Source organism: Oncorhynchus clarkii, chromosome 17, assembly GCF_045791955.1.
Source record: "Oncorhynchus clarkii lewisi isolate Uvic-CL-2024 chromosome 17, UVic_Ocla_1.0, whole genome shotgun sequence".
Lineage (NCBI taxonomy): Eukaryota > Metazoa > Chordata > Actinopteri > Salmoniformes > Salmonidae > Oncorhynchus > Oncorhynchus clarkii.
In genome coordinates this window covers 26385302-26403968 of record NC_092163.1, presented here as the reverse complement: position 1 = coordinate 26403968, position 18667 = coordinate 26385302, and the positions used below count along the sequence as shown (strand labels likewise).

At 44.3% G+C, this 18667-nt stretch overlaps 1 protein-coding gene across 1 annotated transcript in view; it reads left to right on the top strand.

Moving 5' to 3' along the window:
- Nucleotides 1-2226, top strand: part of LOC139369696 (potassium voltage-gated channel, KQT-like subfamily, member 2b) — a 75896-nt gene extending 73670 nt beyond the window's left edge. Inside the window, exons 15-16 of the mRNA XM_071108953.1 lie at nucleotides 1274-1397; nucleotides 1504-2226. Of these exons, the coding sequence (XP_070965054.1) occupies nucleotides 1274-1397; nucleotides 1504-2226 (847 nt within the window). The remainder of the gene's footprint in view (nucleotides 1-1273; nucleotides 1398-1503) is intronic.
- The last annotated feature ends 16441 nt before the right edge of the window (nucleotides 2227-18667 follow it).

The window sequence follows — 18667 nt, the reverse complement described above, 5'->3', positions numbered from 1 at the left end:
TATCATACTCGAATTCCACTGATTTAAAAATGTGATCCTCCAGAAAGTGGAGAGCCACACTTATGCAGCTGCACACAATACATTTTTTAAAAGTTGTGTTCGAGAGAATTACCAACCCAGACTGACGAGCTTCTATGGCAGACCAATCCAAACTCCTCTCTCGACATGTCCAGCCCACGCATTATCTCAGCCAATCATGGCTAGTGGGAAGGTTGCTAACTTTTTCTGTGGCTTAACCAAAAAGGCTTGTAATTTAACCATTTTATTCGTATTTACAGATGATATACAAGTTTGTTATTAAGGCACATGAAAGTTCGCATTTCTGTCAAGAAAAACACATTTTGATTTTAAAAAATAATAATTATGCTCAAACGACTCTCGTGTTAAGTCATGACTTGCGACATACGCCTAGTTTCCTGAATCTATTCATATTTGAGTATCCCGGATTTACATTTACTATGTTACTTCTAGTCTGAGACCAGGCTGTGCTTTAGGGCAATAAGTATAGCTGATCCAATATGTCCAAGCAATTTTTCAGTGACACTTTACTTGAAACAACCTTCCCTTGAAGTGTAAACATTCGATTCACACTTTACTTTCAGAACGCGTACAGAACCTTTGTCATAGCAGTCATAGATCCCTTGTCATGACTGATTGTGACAACTTGTTTTACACTTCTGACAACTGGCATAACAATGTTATAAAGCAGACCGTCTGTGGCAACTATATCACCATCCCTGGCAACTTCATAGGGTGTTACGTCCTTTGTTAGAACCTGTAATACCCACTTAAGACAGGTATTATGTCATTCTTATAACAGCTTTAAGTAGGCATACAAACGTAAAGTAATGTATTGCTGTATTGTCTTGCTGGGTTCAAGAGCCAATGAATGGCAATGATGAGTAGTTGAAAGAAAAGATGACCCTAACCCTGCACCCTGTAAGGCCCTGGGTCCTCCTCCTCCATCTCTCCGTATGCCATCACATGCATGTGCCCATCCCACTCCCACTCCCACTGTGCTCAGCGCTAGGCAGGTGAGAGATATACCTGAGTGTGTGGTGCTCTCCTCTCTAAACCTGCACTCATCTACCTATTGCAATAGGGTCAGAGAATGTCTGGGGTTATATACATCCTTTTTCTTTACAATTGTGGAGATAACTTTTGAAGGTTGATTTTTAAAAAAAATTGCCGGCTGTGTCAATTTCAAACAGGTTTTATTCAACTCTATTGGCTTTATTCTAGACATTTCCCGTTTTGTGTTTTGAACCGGTAGAGTTGACCAGATTGTTGGTCGAGGTACTCCGATCACAGATAAAGACCGTCCCAAAGGAACCACAGACGGGGGGGTTGAGGAGGACCCAAGCATGATGGGGCGTTTGGGGAAAGTGGAGAAAAAGGTAAGGTATTCTATTTAGCAATTAATGGCAGTATTGACTGTGTCAATGTCTGTCCCTTGGGCTTTCCAATTCTCCATCATGTCATGGTGTCTTTCCTTCTGGGCAGGTCATGTCAATGGAAAGAAAGCTGGACTTTTTGGTGAACATCTACATCCAGCGCATGGGCATCCCCCAGTCGGAGACTGACGCCTACTTTGGGTCCAAAGAGCCCGACCCGGCACCGCCCTACCACAGCCCAGTGGACCACATGGCGAAGAGTGGCTCCATCACCAAAATTATCCGCTCCAACAGCTCGGCCGGACAGAAGAACTTTGACCCCCCACCAGCCTGTTCCGGCCTAGGGGGACACTGCCCCCCCTCCACCTCCTGGCAGCAGCACCCCGTCAGCGAGGTACACCAGCGCAGCCAGGACAACTCCCCCTCCCCCGTAGGCGATCCCTCCCTGGTCCGCATCCCTCCTCCACCGGCCCATGAGCGCTCATCTGGAGGCCACAGTGGGAGCAATCGGGGGTCCCACCGCAACAGCGGTGGTGGCAGTGGTGAGGGGTATAGAGAGGGCAAGGCAGACAGCGACACGTCCATCTCTATCCCCTCGGTGGACCACGAGGAACTCGAGCGCTCGTTCAGCGGCTTCAGCATCTCCCAGTCCAAGGAAAATCTGGACTTCCTGAACAACAGCTACTTCAGTGTTGTAGCCCGCTGCGCCAAAGTAAGGCCCTACATCGCAGAAGGTGAATCCGACACTGACTCGGACCTCTGTGCCCCCTCGCCCCACTCTGCCACCGGGGAAGGCGCTTACGGGGGCAGAGGGTGGTCAGGATCCAAGTAGGCCGAAACTGGAACTGCTCATATAAATGGTCACTCTGCCTTAGAATTCAGAGTTGACTGCCCAATATGCTAGGTGTTACCACCTTTGGTACTTGTGAGAACTGAAAAACCTGGCTCCTCTTGAATGACGGCAGCAGAGAGTGAGAAAAAAGGTTATCAGACCACGCTCCAACGGTTTTTGCTGAGAAAGCGCCTGTAGTTTTTCATGCTGGGAATGTTTGCGGCAACTTGACTTAAAGCACATACATTTGTTCTCAAGTATTCGCACACTCATTAACTCAAGGTTAAATCTGTCAGTGATTGTTTTGATCTTTTACTCGGGAACGGAATGCATATTAATTGCCAACCTTATATTATCATTGAGATGGTTACAGATTTAAAGAAGGCACTTGAATTTGTTCAAAACTATGACATCCATATTCTTTTGTTGCATTTGATAGTTTTTTGTGGCATAAGAGATTCCCAATTTCATCTAACTTGTCATGTATTGTATTTACATCCCAAATTACTTAGTTATTTACAGTGGATAACAGATGACATGTTTTGCTTTATGGTTGATCAGCTAAATATGTTTATTTCAAAGGAATGTAATATTATAGTCAACATTATGGCTCGTGTCCATAAACCCTATTGGATATAGGGACATGTGATAACCAGTTCTATGTGCACTATTTTAGCAGTAATTGTGGTACACAACCCTTTAAGGCTTCTTTGCATAAATGTGCACAAGGCACAAACGCAATGACGATGTTCACATTACACTACTCACTATAGAGATTGTACATATTCGATACCCACAATATTATATTTGTGATATCCACAAAGATGCTTTCTTTGGCAAGTGGTGGAGTACAACCAATATTGGAACATTTTGTTTGGTCTTTATGATCTGTAAAGATGTATTTTATTGATTTTTTTTATATCACATAATTGTAATTATATTTATTTGTTTATTCATTTGCTGGAAGACAAATGTGTGACGTTTTTGGAAAACAAGCTGCATGTGCAAGCACAAACACCTTGCAGCTGTTTGCCAAATAGTATTCAAATGCACTATTTGCCAACTACATCCATAATATGACACAACTGGAAACATTAACAGAATTCACTAACATAAAATTACAACAGCAATAGTTAGATGAACGCTTTATATTTTGTTGATTGCATCACATTTTTATGAAAGTATATAATATCATTTCATGATGATAGAAATGTTAACAAAATATTCAGGCATGCTATTTAATTAACATTTAATCTTTTTTGCAAAAGCCTTACTCACAGGCTTTGACATGATATTTGATTTAAGCCAAATGGGGGCATTTAACAAACTGTTTTATCCTTTGAAAAGCCCCTTTATCCATTGATATTTCAACATATAATTTTTTTCAAATTAATTGTGTTCCGTTATTGTCCTTTCCAAGGCAAAAACATTTAAGAATGTATGTGTAATGTTTTACTTTTACTTTATGATTATTTTAGTCAAACTTCGCTCTGCCAATATTTTTGCTGCTGTTTTCCCTCCATTTTCTCCAGTGCCGATCAGAATATCTAGACAAATATTGATGGCAAAGGTACACACGTATGAATTACTGACAGCAGACATTTTGTATTCACACTCTTTATTGTGGATACACAATGATTGAACAGATACATTCTGCAACTGGATCTAAATAGGTTTATCCAGAGATGAAATGACTCCATAAATTATTAAACGAATCATCAAATAGAGAGCTACCTTCAAACCCTTTTAAAATGCAGACTTGCATGAGATAAAATGATCTTTTCAGCAACTGCCTTGTAAATGTCCTGGTGACATATCTTCACTCCTGTCATTCTAGATGAAAAGACCCAGAAGACGCAAAGCAATTATATTTCCTAGGTTCAACTGGCAACACAATTTACTGCAGGGAAGAATACACATTTTCAACAATTATCATCTCCGCAAAAATATCAAGAAATATCCTGTTTGTTTTGTTTGTTACATATTTTCACATCTACGCTGCCTTGCTTGCTTATTTACATTCAATTATTTTCCAAAGAGTATACTTCTCAAATGCCTTGGATGTCTTTTATGGATTTTTTTTACAACCTTTGTTACAGGCCACGATTGAAAGAGCTATTCTGAACACAAAATATGCTTGTGAATGTATTTTTGAATGTTGTCTCACTCAAGGTATTACCATCACTGTTAGCGCACAGCATGCTTAAACAGTTATTTGGAGCAAGACAGAAACAAATAAGTATTAGAAAGAGTTCTGAAAAGGACTACAGACAGAGCGATACTTCATGGCACTTGTATTTTGCAACCCATGCAAGCTTACATTTTTTTTGAGAGGGGGGGGGGGGACTTATATGTGTTTACAGGATATATTAATTTTATTTTACTGAAAGTATCAATTTCACAGTCACATGGATTTTGTGACATGCTGTAAGCAATCAAGCAGCCCCCAAATGTTTTTATGTTTTTTTGACACACCAAAGTTTTTAGAAAAAAAAAGACGAAGAATTCAGCAAAAAAAAAATATATAATCTGTATTTCTACAAATAAAAAAAGAGGCATGTGATTGTGTCTCAATGTAATCAAGCTATGAAATTATTGTTATTTTGAAATGCAATGTATTTTTGTGCTTAGTAGTGGTCAATTTGCAGTGTACAAGTGTATTATTATTTTCCTTCCCCCCCGACCATTCACTCTGACAAAAATCGGGCCACAGCTGAATCTAGTTGCCTAACACTGCTGTAAGCATTTCAAAGCTGTTATGAAAATGTTGACTCTATGATTTCAGTCATTATTGTTTTAGTTTTTTAACTGAAATACTCCATCTTTTGGAATTAATGCTTGCTAAACTGGGTGGTTCGAGCCCTGAATGCAGTTTGGCTGACAGCCGTGGTATATCAGGTATGACAAAACATAGATTTTACTGCTCTAATTACGTTGATAACCAGTTTATAATAGCAATAAGGCCCCTCGGGGGTTTGCGGTATATGGCCAATATACCACGGCTAAGGGCTGTATCCAGGCACTCCGCATTGCATCTTGCTTAATAACAGCCCTTAGCCGTGGTATATTGGCCATATACCACACCCCCTCGTGCCTTATTGCTTAAGTATACCTTGAATATATATTTTACTTATTATGTAGCATTGCCATTAAGTAACACTCTAATCCGTGAACCTAATGAAAACTGTATAATAAACGTTGTTTATCATAAGATTGTTTTCATTGATTCGATCAATATGGTGCGAGTACAGTGAATGCTTCAGTCTCTAACTAACCAGACTTAATTTATAAATCAAATCAAATGCTATTGGTCACATACACATGGTTAGCAGATGTTAATGCAAGTGTAGCGAAATGCTTGTGCTTCTAGTTCCGACCATGCATTAATATCTAACAAGTAATCTAACAATTTCACAACAACTACCTTATACACACAAGTGTAATGGAATGAATAAGAATATGTACATATAAATATATGGATGAACGATAGCCGAACGGCATAGGCAAGACGCAGTAGATTGTATAGAGTACAGTATATACATATGAGATGAGTAATGTAGGGTATGTAAACATTATATAAAGTGGCATTGACTAGTGATACATTATTACATCCAATTTTTCATTTTTAAAGGGGCTAGAGATTTGAGTCAGTATGTTGGCAGCAGCCACTCAATGTTAGTGATGGCTGTTTTAACAGTCTGATGGCCTTGAGATAGAAGCTGTTATTCAGTCTCTCGATCCCAGCTTTGATGCACCTGTACTGACCTCTCCTTCTGGATGATAGCGGGGTGAACAGGCAGTGGCTCAGGTGGTTGTTGTCCTTGATGATCTTTTTGGCCTTCCTGTGACATCGGGTGGTGTAGGTGTCTTGGAGAGCAGGTAGTTTGCCCCCAGTGATGCGTTGTGCAGACCTCACTACCCTCCTGGAGAGCCTTGCGGTTGTGGGCGGAGCAGTTGCAGTACCAGGCGGTGATACAGCCCGACAGGATGCTCTCGATTGTGCATCTGTAAAGGTTTGTGAGTGTTTTTGGTGACAAGCCAAATTTCTTCAGCCTCCTGTGATTGAAGAGGCGCTGTTGCGCCTTCTTCACCATGCTGTCTGTGTGGGTTGACCATTTCAGTTTGTCCGTGATGTGTACGCCGAGGAACTTAAAACTTTCCACCTCCACTACTGTCCCGTCGATGTGGATAGGGGGGTGCTCCCTCTGCTGTTTCCTGAAGTCCATGATCATCTCCTTTGTTTTGGTTGACGTTGAATGTGAGGTTGTTTTCCTGACACCACACTCCGAGGGCCCCCACCTCCTCCCTGTAGGCCGTCTCGTCGTTGTTGGTAACCAAGCCTACCACTGTAGTGTCGTCTGCAAACTTGATGATTCAGTTGGAGGTGTGCATCGCCACACAGTCAAGGGTGAACAGGGAGTACAGGAGAGAGCTGAGAACTTACCCTTGTGGGGCCCCAGTGTTGAGGATCATCGGGGTAGCGATGTTGTTTCCTACCCTCACCACCTGTGGGCGGCCCATCAGAAAGGCAGGACCCAGTTGCATAGGGCAGGGTCGAGACCCAGAGTTTGGAGGATACTATGGTGTTAAATGCTGAGCTGTAGTCGATGAACAGCATTCTTACATAGGTATTCCTCTTGTCCAGATGGGTTAGGGCAGTGTGCAGTGTGATTGCGATTGCATCGTCTGTGGACCTATTGGGGCGGTAATGTAAGGGCGTTCGTCTGTAGGAGGAAGAGAAGCGGACCAAAGCGCAGCGTGGTGGTTATTCATGTTTTAATAAATCACTACACATGAACAAACTAACAAAAACAAGAAATGTGAAAACGCAAAACAGTCCTATCCTGTGACAACAAACACAGTGACAGGAACAATCACCCACAAACACACAGTGAAACCCAGGCTACCTAAGTATGATTCTCAATCAGAGACAACTAATGACACCTGCCTCTGATTGAGAACCATACTAGGCCGAAAACGTAGAAATGCCCCAAAACATAGAAAAACAAACATAGACTGCCCACCCAACTCACGCCCTGACCATACTAAATAAATACAAAACAACAGAAATAGAGGTCAGAACGTGACAGTACCCCCCCCCAAAGGTGCGGACTCCGGCCGCAAAACCTTGACCTATAGGGGAGGGTCTGGGTGGGCGTCTGTCCGCGGTGGCGGCTCTGACGCGGGACGCGGACCCCACTTCACCATTGTCTTAGTCCGCCTTATTGTCCGCCTCCCTGGCTTACTCACCATGACCACCCCTCTCAATGACCCCACTGGACAGAGGGGCTGCTCGGGACAGAGGGGCAGCTCGGGACAGAGGTGAAGCAGCTGCTCGGGACAGAGGGACAACTGCTCGGGACAGAGGGACAACTGCTCGGGACAGAGGGGCGATAGCAGCTCGGGACAGAGGGGCGATAGCAGCTCGGGACAGAGGGGCGATAGCAGCTCGGGACAGAGGGGCGGCAGCTGCTCGGGACAGAGGGGCGGCAGCAGCTTGGGACAGAGGGGCGACAGCTGCTCTGGACAGAGGGGCAGCTGCTCGGGCGGCCCCTGGCTGACTGACGGCACTGGCGGCCCCTGGCTTACTTGCGGCCCCTGGCTGACTGGCGGCACTGGCGGCCCCTGGCTTACTGGCGGCCCCTGGCTTACTGGCGGCACTGGCGGCCCCTGGCTGACTGGCGGCACTGGCGGCCCCTGGCTGACTGGCGGCACTGGCGGCCCCTGGCTGACTGGCGGCACTGGCGGCCCCTGGCTGACTGGCGGCACTGGCGGCCCCTGGCTGACTGGCGGCACCGGCGGCCCCTGGCTGACTGGCGGCACTGGCGGCCCCTGGCTGACGGGCGGCGCTGGCGGCGCTGGGCAGACGGGCGGCGCTGGCGGCGCTGGGCAGACGGGCGGCGTTGGCGGCGCTGGGCAGACGGGAAGCTCAGCTGGCGCTGGGCAGACGGGAAGCTCAGCTGGCGCTGGGCAGACGGGAAGCTCAGCTGGCGCTGGGCAGACGGGAAGCTCCGGCAACGCTGGAGAAAAGGAAGGCCCTGGTAGCGCCGGAGAGGCGGGAGACTCCGGCAGCGGTGCCGGACAGGCGGGAGGCTCCGGCAGCGGCGCCGGACAGGCGGGAGGCTCCGGCAGCGGCGCCGGACAGGCGGGAGGCTCCGGCAGCGGCGCCGGACAGGCGGGAGGCTCCGGCAGAGGCGCCGGACAGGCGGGAGGCTCCGGCAGAGGCGCCGGACAGGCGGGAGGCTCCGGCAGAGGCGCCGGACAGGCGGGAGGCTCCGGCAGAGGCGCCGGACAGGCGGGAGGCTCCGGCAGAGGCGCCGGACAGGCGGGAGGCTCCGGCAACGCTGGAGAAAAGGAAGGCCCTGGTAGCGCCGGAGAGGCGGGAGACTCCGGCAGCGGCGCCGGACAGGCGGGAGGCTCCGGCAGCGGCGCCGGACAGGCGGGAGGCTCCGGCAGCGGCGCCGGACAGGCGGGAGGCTCCGGCAGCGGCGCCGGACAGGCGGGAGGCTCCGGCAGCGGCGCCGGACAGGCGGGAGGCTCCGGCAGAGGCGCCGGACAGGCGGGAGGCTCCGGCAGCGCTGGAGAGGAGGGAGCCCCTGTAAGGATGGGCCGGAGAGACAGCCTGGTACGGGGGGCTGCCACCGGAGGGCTGGTGCGTGGAGGTGGTGACGGATAGACCGGACCGTGAAGGCGTACTGGAGATCTTGAGAGCAGGGCTGGCACCAACCGCCCTGGCTGGATCTTCACCCTAGCCCGGCAGATGTGGGGAGCTGGGATGTAGCGCACCGGGCTAAGCACGCGTACTGGGGACACCGTGCGCACAACTGCATAACACAGTGCCTGACCAGCACCACGCCCGCCACAGTTAGCACTGCTAGGAGCACTGTAGTGCTGAGATGGCACAGGACGTGCAAGGCTAGGGAGATGCACAGGAGGCCTGGTGCGTGAGGCTGGCACAGTCTTCACCAGACCCCTCGCACGCACCTCAGGATGAGTATGGAGAGCTGACCCCGGTGCCATTAAATCCCTGACACGCTCCGTCGGGCGAATGTCGTGCCTCATGCACCAAACCAGCAAGTCCCTCATATCACTCTCCTCCAATTTCCCCATTAACTCCTTCACAGTCTCTGCTTCGCTCACCTCCAACACCAGCTCTGGTTCTGAGCTCCTCCTTGGCTCCTCACGATAAACGGGGGGAGTTGGCTCAGGTCTGACTCCTGACTCTGCCACACTCCCCCTGTGCCCCCCCCAAGAAATTTTTGGGGATGACTCTCGAGCTTCCGTCCGCGCCGCCGTGCTTGCTTCGCCAACCTCATTCTCCTGTAACCTTCCGCGCACTGTTCCATCGAATCCCAGGCGGGCTCCGGCACTCTCCCTGGGTCGACCGCCCACCTGTCTATCTCCTCCCAAGTTGTGTAGTCCAGATTCTGCTCCCATGTCCCAAAATCCTGATCTCGCTGTTGCTGTTCCTGCTGCTGCTGCCTCTGTTCCTTCTCCTGCTGCTGCTGTTGCTGTTGCCCGTTACCACGCCGCTTGGTCCTGTTTGGGTGGGTGATTCTGTAAGGGCGTTCGTCTGTAGGAGGAAGAGAAGCGGACCAAAGCGCAGCGTGGTGGTTATTCATGTTTTAATAAATCACTACACATGAACAAACTAACAAAAACAAGAAATGTGAAAACGCAAAACAGTCCTATCCTGTGACAACAAACACAGTGACAGGAACAATCACCCACAAACACACAGTGAAACCCAGGCTACCTAAGTATGATTCTCAATCAGAGACAACTAATGACACCTGCCTCTGATTGAGAACCATACTAGGCCGAAAACATAGAAATGCCCCAAAACATAGAAAAACAAACATAGACTGCCCACCCAACTCACGCCCTGACCATACTAAATAAATACAAAACAACAGAAATAGAGGTCAGAACGTGACAGGTAAGCAAATTGGAGTGGGTCTAGGGTGTCAGGTAGGGTGGAGGTGATATGATCCTTAACTAGTCTCTCAAAGCACTTCATGATTACGGTGAGTGCTACAGGGCAATATTCGTTTAGCTCAGTTACCTTAGCTTTCTTGTGTACAGGAACAATGGTGCCCCTTTTGAAGCATGTGGGAACAGTAGACTGAGATAGGGATTGATTGAATATGTCCGTAAACACACCAGCCAGCTGGTCTGCGCATGCTCTGAGGACACGGCTAGGGATGCTGTCTGGGCCTGCAGCCTTGCGAGGGTTAACACGTTTAAATGTTTCACTCATGTTGCCTGCGGTGAAGGAGAGTCCGCAGGTTTTGGTAGCGGGCCGTGTTGGTGGCACTTTATTGTCCTCAAAGCGAGCAAAGAAGTTGTTTAGTTTGTCTGGGAGCAAGACATCTGGGTCCGCGACGGGGCTGGTTTTCTTTTTGTAGTCTGTGATTGACTGTAAACCCTGCCACATTCCTCTCATGTCTGAGCTGTTGTATTGCGACTCTACTTTGTCTCTATACTGACGCTTAGCTTGTTTGATTGCCTTGCGAAGGGAATAGCTACACTGTTTGTATTTGGTCATGTTTTCCGGTCGCCTTGCCCTGATTAAAAGCAGTGGTTCGCGCTTTCAGTTTTGTGCGAATGCTGCCATAAATCCACGGTTTCTGGTTGGGGAAGGTTTTAATAGTTGCTGTTGGTACAACATCACCGATGCACTTGCTAATAAACTCACTCACTGAATCAGCTTATACATCAATGTTGTTGTTCGACGCTATCCGGAACATATCCCAGTTCACATGATCGAAGCAATCTTGAAGCGTGGAATCAGATTGGTTGGACCAGCGTTGAACAGACCTGAACACGGGCGTTTCCTGTTTTAGTTTCTGTCTATAGGCTGTTACAGAGAAACAAGACTCGACATGTGAAAACAAACAAAATCACAGAGTGCAAGTTATTCCAAATTCATCTCATGAAGGTGAGTTTCACCACATCCCAGAATTAGATTAGACACATGATTAAAACCTGAAGATATGCTTCTGACCAATGGCACAGGAGCTGGAGCCCCGCCAATTGTTAGAAGCAGGTTAAATGGTCCTCCCCAATAAATAAATGAATAATTTTGAAAAACGAGTCGCTGTATTCCTCGAGGGACATTTATTTTCAAAAGGCATCTGCTGCTAGAAAGTGAGTAACTTCTCCCGCCTCCACTGACTGCTTCATTCTCACTCTTGGTTGGTTGTTACCAGCAGTGAGGCAGTGTGTGAGTGAGAGAAAAAGCACTGTGCTGGATAAAATTAAATTATATTTGTAACATGCTTTGTAAACAACAGGTGCAGAGAGGAAAAAGAATGTAACAATTACTGCATAACACGAGGAGTAAATACACAATGAGTAACGATAACTTGGGTATATACATGGGGTACCAGTACTGAGTCGAGGCAGATAGGTAGGGATAACGTGACTAGTCAACAGGATAGATACAGTGGTTGCGAAAGTATTCACTCCCCTTGGTATTTTTCCTATTTTGTTGCCTTACAACCTGGATTTAAAATAGATTTTGGGGGGGGAGTTGCATCATTTGATTTACACATGACTACCACTTTGAAGATGCAAAGTATTTTTATGTGAATCAAGCAAGAAATAAGACAAAACATACAGAAAGCTTGAGTGTGCATAACTATTCACCAAAGTTAATACTTTGTAGAGCCACCTTTTTTGCAGCAATTACAACTGCAAGAATCTTGGGGTATGTCTCTATAAGCTAGGCACATCTAGCCACTGGGATTTGTGCCAATTCTTCAAGGCAAAACTGCCCCAGCTCCTTCAAGTTGGATGGGTTCCACTAGTGTACAGTCATACCACAGATTCTAAATTGGGTTGTGGTCTGAGCTTTACTAGGCCATTCCAAGACATTTCAATGTTTCCCCTTCAACCACTCGAGTGTTGCTTTAGCAGTATACTTAGGGTCATTGTCCTGCTGGAAATCTCTGGAAGACTGAAACAGGTTTCCCTCAAGAATGTCCCTGTATTTAGTGCCATCCATCATTCCTTCAACTCTGACCAGTTTCCCAGTCCCTGCCGATGAACATCCTCACAGCATGATGATGCCACCACCATGCTTCACTGTGGGGATGGTGTTCTCGGGGTGATGGGAGATGTTGGGTTTGCGCCAGACATAGCGTTTTCCTTGATAGCCAAAAAGCTCCATTTTAGTCTGATCTGACCAGAGTACCTTCTTCCATATGTTTGGGGAGTCTCCCACATCCATTTTGGAGAACACCAAACGTGCTTGCTTATTTTTTTCCTTTAAGCAATGGCTAGCCCAGCTATGTGGGGTGTACGTCTTTGCAGCTCCTTCAGGGTTATCTTTGGTCTCTTTTGTTGCCTCTCTGATTAACCCTTGCACAAACACAGTGCCTACAAAGTTATGTCCAGAATGTGAGCAGTTTATTTTTGAATGCAATGTTCAGATATTCACAGGAGTATCTATAGCATAACACAATCATCCAAATCGGGAAAATGTAGGCTACATTTGTCCTAGCGCTAACTGAGGAAAGATTGACGCAACACAAGCGGTTATATTTTATAACTCTTGGCTGACATAAACTACAATATGAATTAGCTAATAGCAATTGCTATTTTGTCATGTCCTGACCATAGAGAGCCCTTATTTTCTATGGTAGAGTAGGTCAGGAAGTGACTGGGGGTTAGTCTAGTTTATTATTTCTATGTGGGGTTCCAGTTTTGTTTTTCTATGTTGGTAATTTTGTATGATTCCCAATTAGAGGCCGCTGCTAATCGTTGTCTCTAATTGGGGATTATATTTAAGTATATTTTTTTCCACCTGTGTTTGATGGGATATTGTTTTGAGTTAGTGCACGTAGCACCTCTGTAGTCACGGTTCGTTGTTAGTTTATTGTTTATTTGTTTTTGTCTTTGCTAAGTTTCACGTTATCGTTAAATTATGTGCAACTCAACATCCGCTGCGCCTTGGTCCGATATTTATTCCAGCGAACGAGACATATTTATAATTAATCACATCCCATCACGCTCACCATTGATCTAAATAATTGAGTAAAACATTTTCTAAAAATCGAAAGTAATCCGACGATGATTAGTTTCAGCACGCCGCCATGCTTTTTTTCCTCACAGAAATCAAAGATAAGAGAAGACAAGATGAGTTTTGTCTGTTTATAGCAGGGGTGTCAAACTCAAATACCCAGTGGGCCAAAATGTAAAACCTGAACAAAGTCACGGGCCAACATTGAACAAATTAACCTTTTAATGTGGACCCAAACAAGTTTTGCTTTAACATTGAATATGGAACAAGCATCGCTTATTACCATACAATATATAATTTAATAGTGGAGACATGCAAAATCGAATTTCAAATGAAAAAACACATCAATGGCATTCATTTATTAAATAAATAAAATTTAAATAAAAATTGTATGCCTCTTTTCTATTTGCAGCCTTCTGATTTAAATACCAAAATAAACTTTTTCCACTGGCTAATAATTTTACAAATAAAATGTATAGTATGCATTTTGAAGGGGTGTGTCGTCTACCATCGCTCACATCCCACCATTCACTTCCTGAAGTTCTCAAAAAATTAGTGAACCCTTACTCACCTCATTTTGTTATAGCATCTTTGGTTTGACAGACGATTACGTGAAACCCAGAATGCATTGTATGTCAACAAACATGGCTCCACACATAGCTGGAATTAACTCAGCTCATCATAATCAGTAAAACCTTCAAAAAACTATTTTACACACATAATATGTGCCCATTACAATATATGCAAGAATCGGAATGCATGATGTATCACCGTTACTTGAAAACGTGAATAAAACAGTAATTATATAAATTACCACACTAAACATTTTCTGATAGTGATTTATTGATACAAATAGTGCATGCATGCAGTCAATCACATAACCTCTCATTCTTATTCACCGGTTCCCATGCTTTTAAAATAACGGTTCTGTTATTAGTATTGATCATTTTTGTTCTTGGTTCTGATTCTGTTGTGTGTTCTTTTCTGGTTTTCAGTTCTGTGCCCTGAACCGGTTCCAAACCCTGATTATAAGTTGAAAATATTACATTTTGTTTCAACACATACAGTATGTAGAGCAGCAGTAGTAACAACCTGACAACAGGGAAGTGAAAAAAATACTAGGAAATGAATCATACAGTAGCAGACAAAGAGTACAAAATTGTTGCTTAATTGAATATATCCACATTACCCTTTGATGTGTATGATCACATATCAAATCAAATCAAATCAAATCAAATCTTATTTGTCACATACACATGGTTAGCAGATGTTAATGCGAGTGTAGCGAAATGCTTGTGCTTCTAGTTCCGACAATGCAGTAATAACCAACAAGTAATCTAACTAACAATTCCAAAACTACTGTCTTGTACACAGTGTAAGGGGATAAAGAATATGTACATAAGGATATATGAATGAGTGATGGTACAGAGCAGCATAGGCAAGATACAGTAGATGGTATCGAGTACAGTATATACATATGAGATGAGTATGTAAACAAAGTGGCATAGTTAAAGTGGCTAGTGATACATGTATTACATAAGAATACAGTCGATGGTATAGAGTACAGTATATACGTATGCATATGAGATGAATAATGTAGGGTAAGTAACATTATATAAGGTAGCATTGTTTAAAGTGGCTAGTGATATGGCTAGTGATATATTTACATCATTTCCCATCAATTCCCATTATTAAATATTTGTGATCATTGTTGAGTGGTCCCTGCAGCATCGCAAATATGTGATTAGAACAGTAACAACAGAACGTATGATGCAACACATGTATCTAAACAGCATTGTTGTCTGAAAAGCATCTAAACAATGTTTTGTACTGAAGATCTTTACAACTTTATTTCATTTTTTTTGTAAAATATAAATTCAAACTTCATCATCAAAACATCACACGGAAAACATCCACAGCCAAACCACTCTAAATAACAGGTTGCGGGGACAAAATAAATAACTAAACATAATATAAAATTGTTTACAATGTACCACATCTGTGGTGAGCACCACTCGGAAATTAGTATTGTTTAGAAAATAGATCAATTATTTATGATAGCAGCCATGTTTGTTTATGTTTGACAAGCAAAAACTCCCTAATCCCAGAATGCCATTCACTGTAAGACGCAAATAAACAAAGTCAAAGTCAAAAATGGCTGTGTCCATTGCCTGAAAAATATGAATTTAGTTTGGCCACTTTTCAGCATATTACGAATCTCGATGTACAGTATAGTCAAAAGTTTGGACACGCCTACTCATGCCAGGGTTTTGGAATTTTCTACATTGTAAAATAATAGTGAAGACATCAAAACTATGAAATAACGAGGCCAGGTCATCTGATATATGGAATTGTGTAATAACCAAAAAAGTGTAAAATAATAAATAAAATAAAATACAGCCAACCGCTGTGTCTTTGGGAGACGCAGAGTATGTGAACGGATTATCTCTGCATGTATGATTCCCACCGTGAAGCATGGAGGAGGAGGTTTGATGGTGTTGTTTTTTTGCTGGTGAGTGTCAGGGATTAATTTAGAATTCAAGGCACATTTGACCAGCATGGCTACCACAGCATTCTGCAGCAATACGCCATCCCACTTGTCTTGCACTTGGACTATCATTTGTTTTTCAACAGGGCAATGACCCAAGCTGTGTAAGGGCTATTTGACCAAGAAGGAGAGTGATGGAGTTCTGCATCAGATGACCTGGCCTCCACAACCACCCGACCTCAACCCAATTGTAACAGTTTGGGATGAGTTGGACCACAGAGTGAAGGAAAAGTAGCCAACAAGTGCTCAACATATGTGGGAACTCCTTCAAGACTGTTGGAAATGTATTCCAGGTGAAGCTGGTTGAGAGAATACCAAGAAGGTACAAAGCTGTCATCAAGGTAAAGGGTGGCTATTTTGAAGAATCTCAAATATAAAATATAGTTGGATTTGTTTAACACTTTTTCTTTGGTTACTACATGATTCCATATGTGCTATTTCATTGTTTTGATGTCTTTGTATTATTCTACAATGTAGAAAATAGTAAAAATAAAGAAAACTCTTGAAAGAGTAGGTGTGTCCAAACTTTTGACTGGTACTGCATATCATATTGACAGGTGTGTGCCTTTCCAAAACATGTCCAATCAATTGAATTTACCAGAGGTGGACTCCAATCAAGTTGTAGGAACATCTCAAGGATGATCAATGGAAACAGGATGCACCTGAGCTCCATTTTGAGTCTCATAGCAAAGGGTCTGAATACTTATGTAAATAAAGTATTTCAGTTTTTGTAATTTTTTTATACATTTGAAAACATTTCTAAAAACCTGTATTCACTTTGTTATTATGGAGTATTGTGTGTAGATTGATGAGATGTTTTATTTAATCCATTTTAGAATAATGCTGTAACATAACAAAATGTGGAAAAAGGGAAGGGGTTTGAATACTTTCCGAATTCACTGTACCTACATATGGTATGCTACAGTAGATAGGAATGCAAAGTTATTATTTATAAGGAAAACAACAATGAAGGCAATGTGGGCTCCAGCCAGAAAATGTGCCAGGGGGAAAAGGTTTTTGCAAGGCCTGTTCTGACTAGAGATGTGCAAATGTCTGCATACTTGATCTGGGGAAATGATGGGGAAGTGCTTGGGCTTTCGTCAAAGAGAGAAGTTTGTGCAATCTCTAGCGTAGCGCTCTGGAGGGGGTTCTCGGGAAGCCGGGGTTGGGGAGACTCTCTGCTGACAGTGGGGTTGCTGGGAGGGTACTGTTGTGTCTGGCTGCGTAATAGATAATCCGCAGAAATGCTCCAGCAATGTATTGAAAGCGCAGTCATGGCGTTCCGCCAAGGTCTGGAATCCTTCCATAAGATTTTGAAGTAACTCCTCGTATTTTCCAATGGTGGCTCCTTGGGAGGAGACGGCGTTGCGGAGCTGGTCCGAGTCTGCTGGATCAGTCATGGCCAGATGTTTATTACAAAACGGGGCAGGCAACCGGCAGGTCAAGGGCAGGCAGAGGTCAGTAATCTAAGGCAGCATCAATCAAGGACAGAACGGCAGGCAGGCTCGAGGTCAGGTTAGGCAGAATGGTCAGGACCGGGAAGACGACAACTATGTGTTGTGTTACATGAACAATAATTCTTAGAATGACTATACTTTAAGCAGAAAGAAATCAATGCCGGTGATGTTTGGTGAGGACCTGCCTTACAACAGGCCTACAAACCCTCAGTCCAGCCTCTCCCAGCCTATTGCGGACAGTCTGAGCACTGATGGAGGGATTGTGCGTTCCTGGTGTAACTCGAGCAGTTGTTGTTGCCATCCTGTACCTGTCCCGCAGGTGTGATGTTCGGATGTACCAATCCTGTGCAGGTGTTGTTACACGTGGTCTGCCACTGCGAGGACGATCAGCTGTCCGTCCTGTCTCCCTGTAGCGCTGTCTTAGGCGTCTCACAGTACGGACATTGCAATTTATTTCCCTGGCCACATCTGCAGTCCTCATGCCTCCTTGCAGCATGCCTAAGGCATGTTCACGCAGATGAGCAAGGACCCTGGGCATCTTTCTTTTGGTGTTTTTCAGAGGTAGTAGAAAGGCCTCTTTAGTGTCCTACGTTTTCATAACTGTGACCATAGTTGCCTACCGTCTGTAAGCTGTTAGCGTCTTAACGACCGTTCCACAGGTGCATGTTCAATAATTGTTTATGGATCATTGAACAAGCATGGGAAACAGTGTTTAAACCCTTTACGATGAAGATCTGTGAAGTTATTTTGGATTTCTACTAATTACCTTTGAAAGACAGTGTCCTGAAAAAGGGACGTTACTTTTTTTGCTGAGTTTACATGTCGACTATTACTCAATTCTTCACAATATTGTTTTCTGAACAAAATGCTCAAGCTTTCAGAGCAGCATACAGGTGAGTGCGTATATTACATGTTGTTTTCTAGTTGTATTGTCACAAAATGGAGGGTTAGTCAGTCTTCCTCTTCTCTGAGAAAAACAAAAACTGTTTTTCCTTATTCTCAAGCGCACTCTGTGATGTTTTCACCTATAGCTGTGAACAAAACTGTAGTATGCCACTGTTTTTGCTGATGGAAAGACTTGGTATACTCTAATACTGCAAATGCATGACTCCTATCAGGACAATACAGAACATGCCTTAACAGTGACATCATTTCTTGTTGATGTACAGTAAAGATGGACTGAACAATATAATTTGTGCAATATACATTCAAATGAACAGTTTTGACCAGGGAAATACATTTGTTGAACACATGATCAAATATAAATTGTATATAAAATGTTCCATCTAATTAAAAAAAGTATTATATTGTATGAAAAAATTTAAAAAATATTAAAAGGGATGCATTTTCAATAGATAATGGCAAGCATACAATACAGTACAATGTACCAACCCATTTGAAGTGATCGTG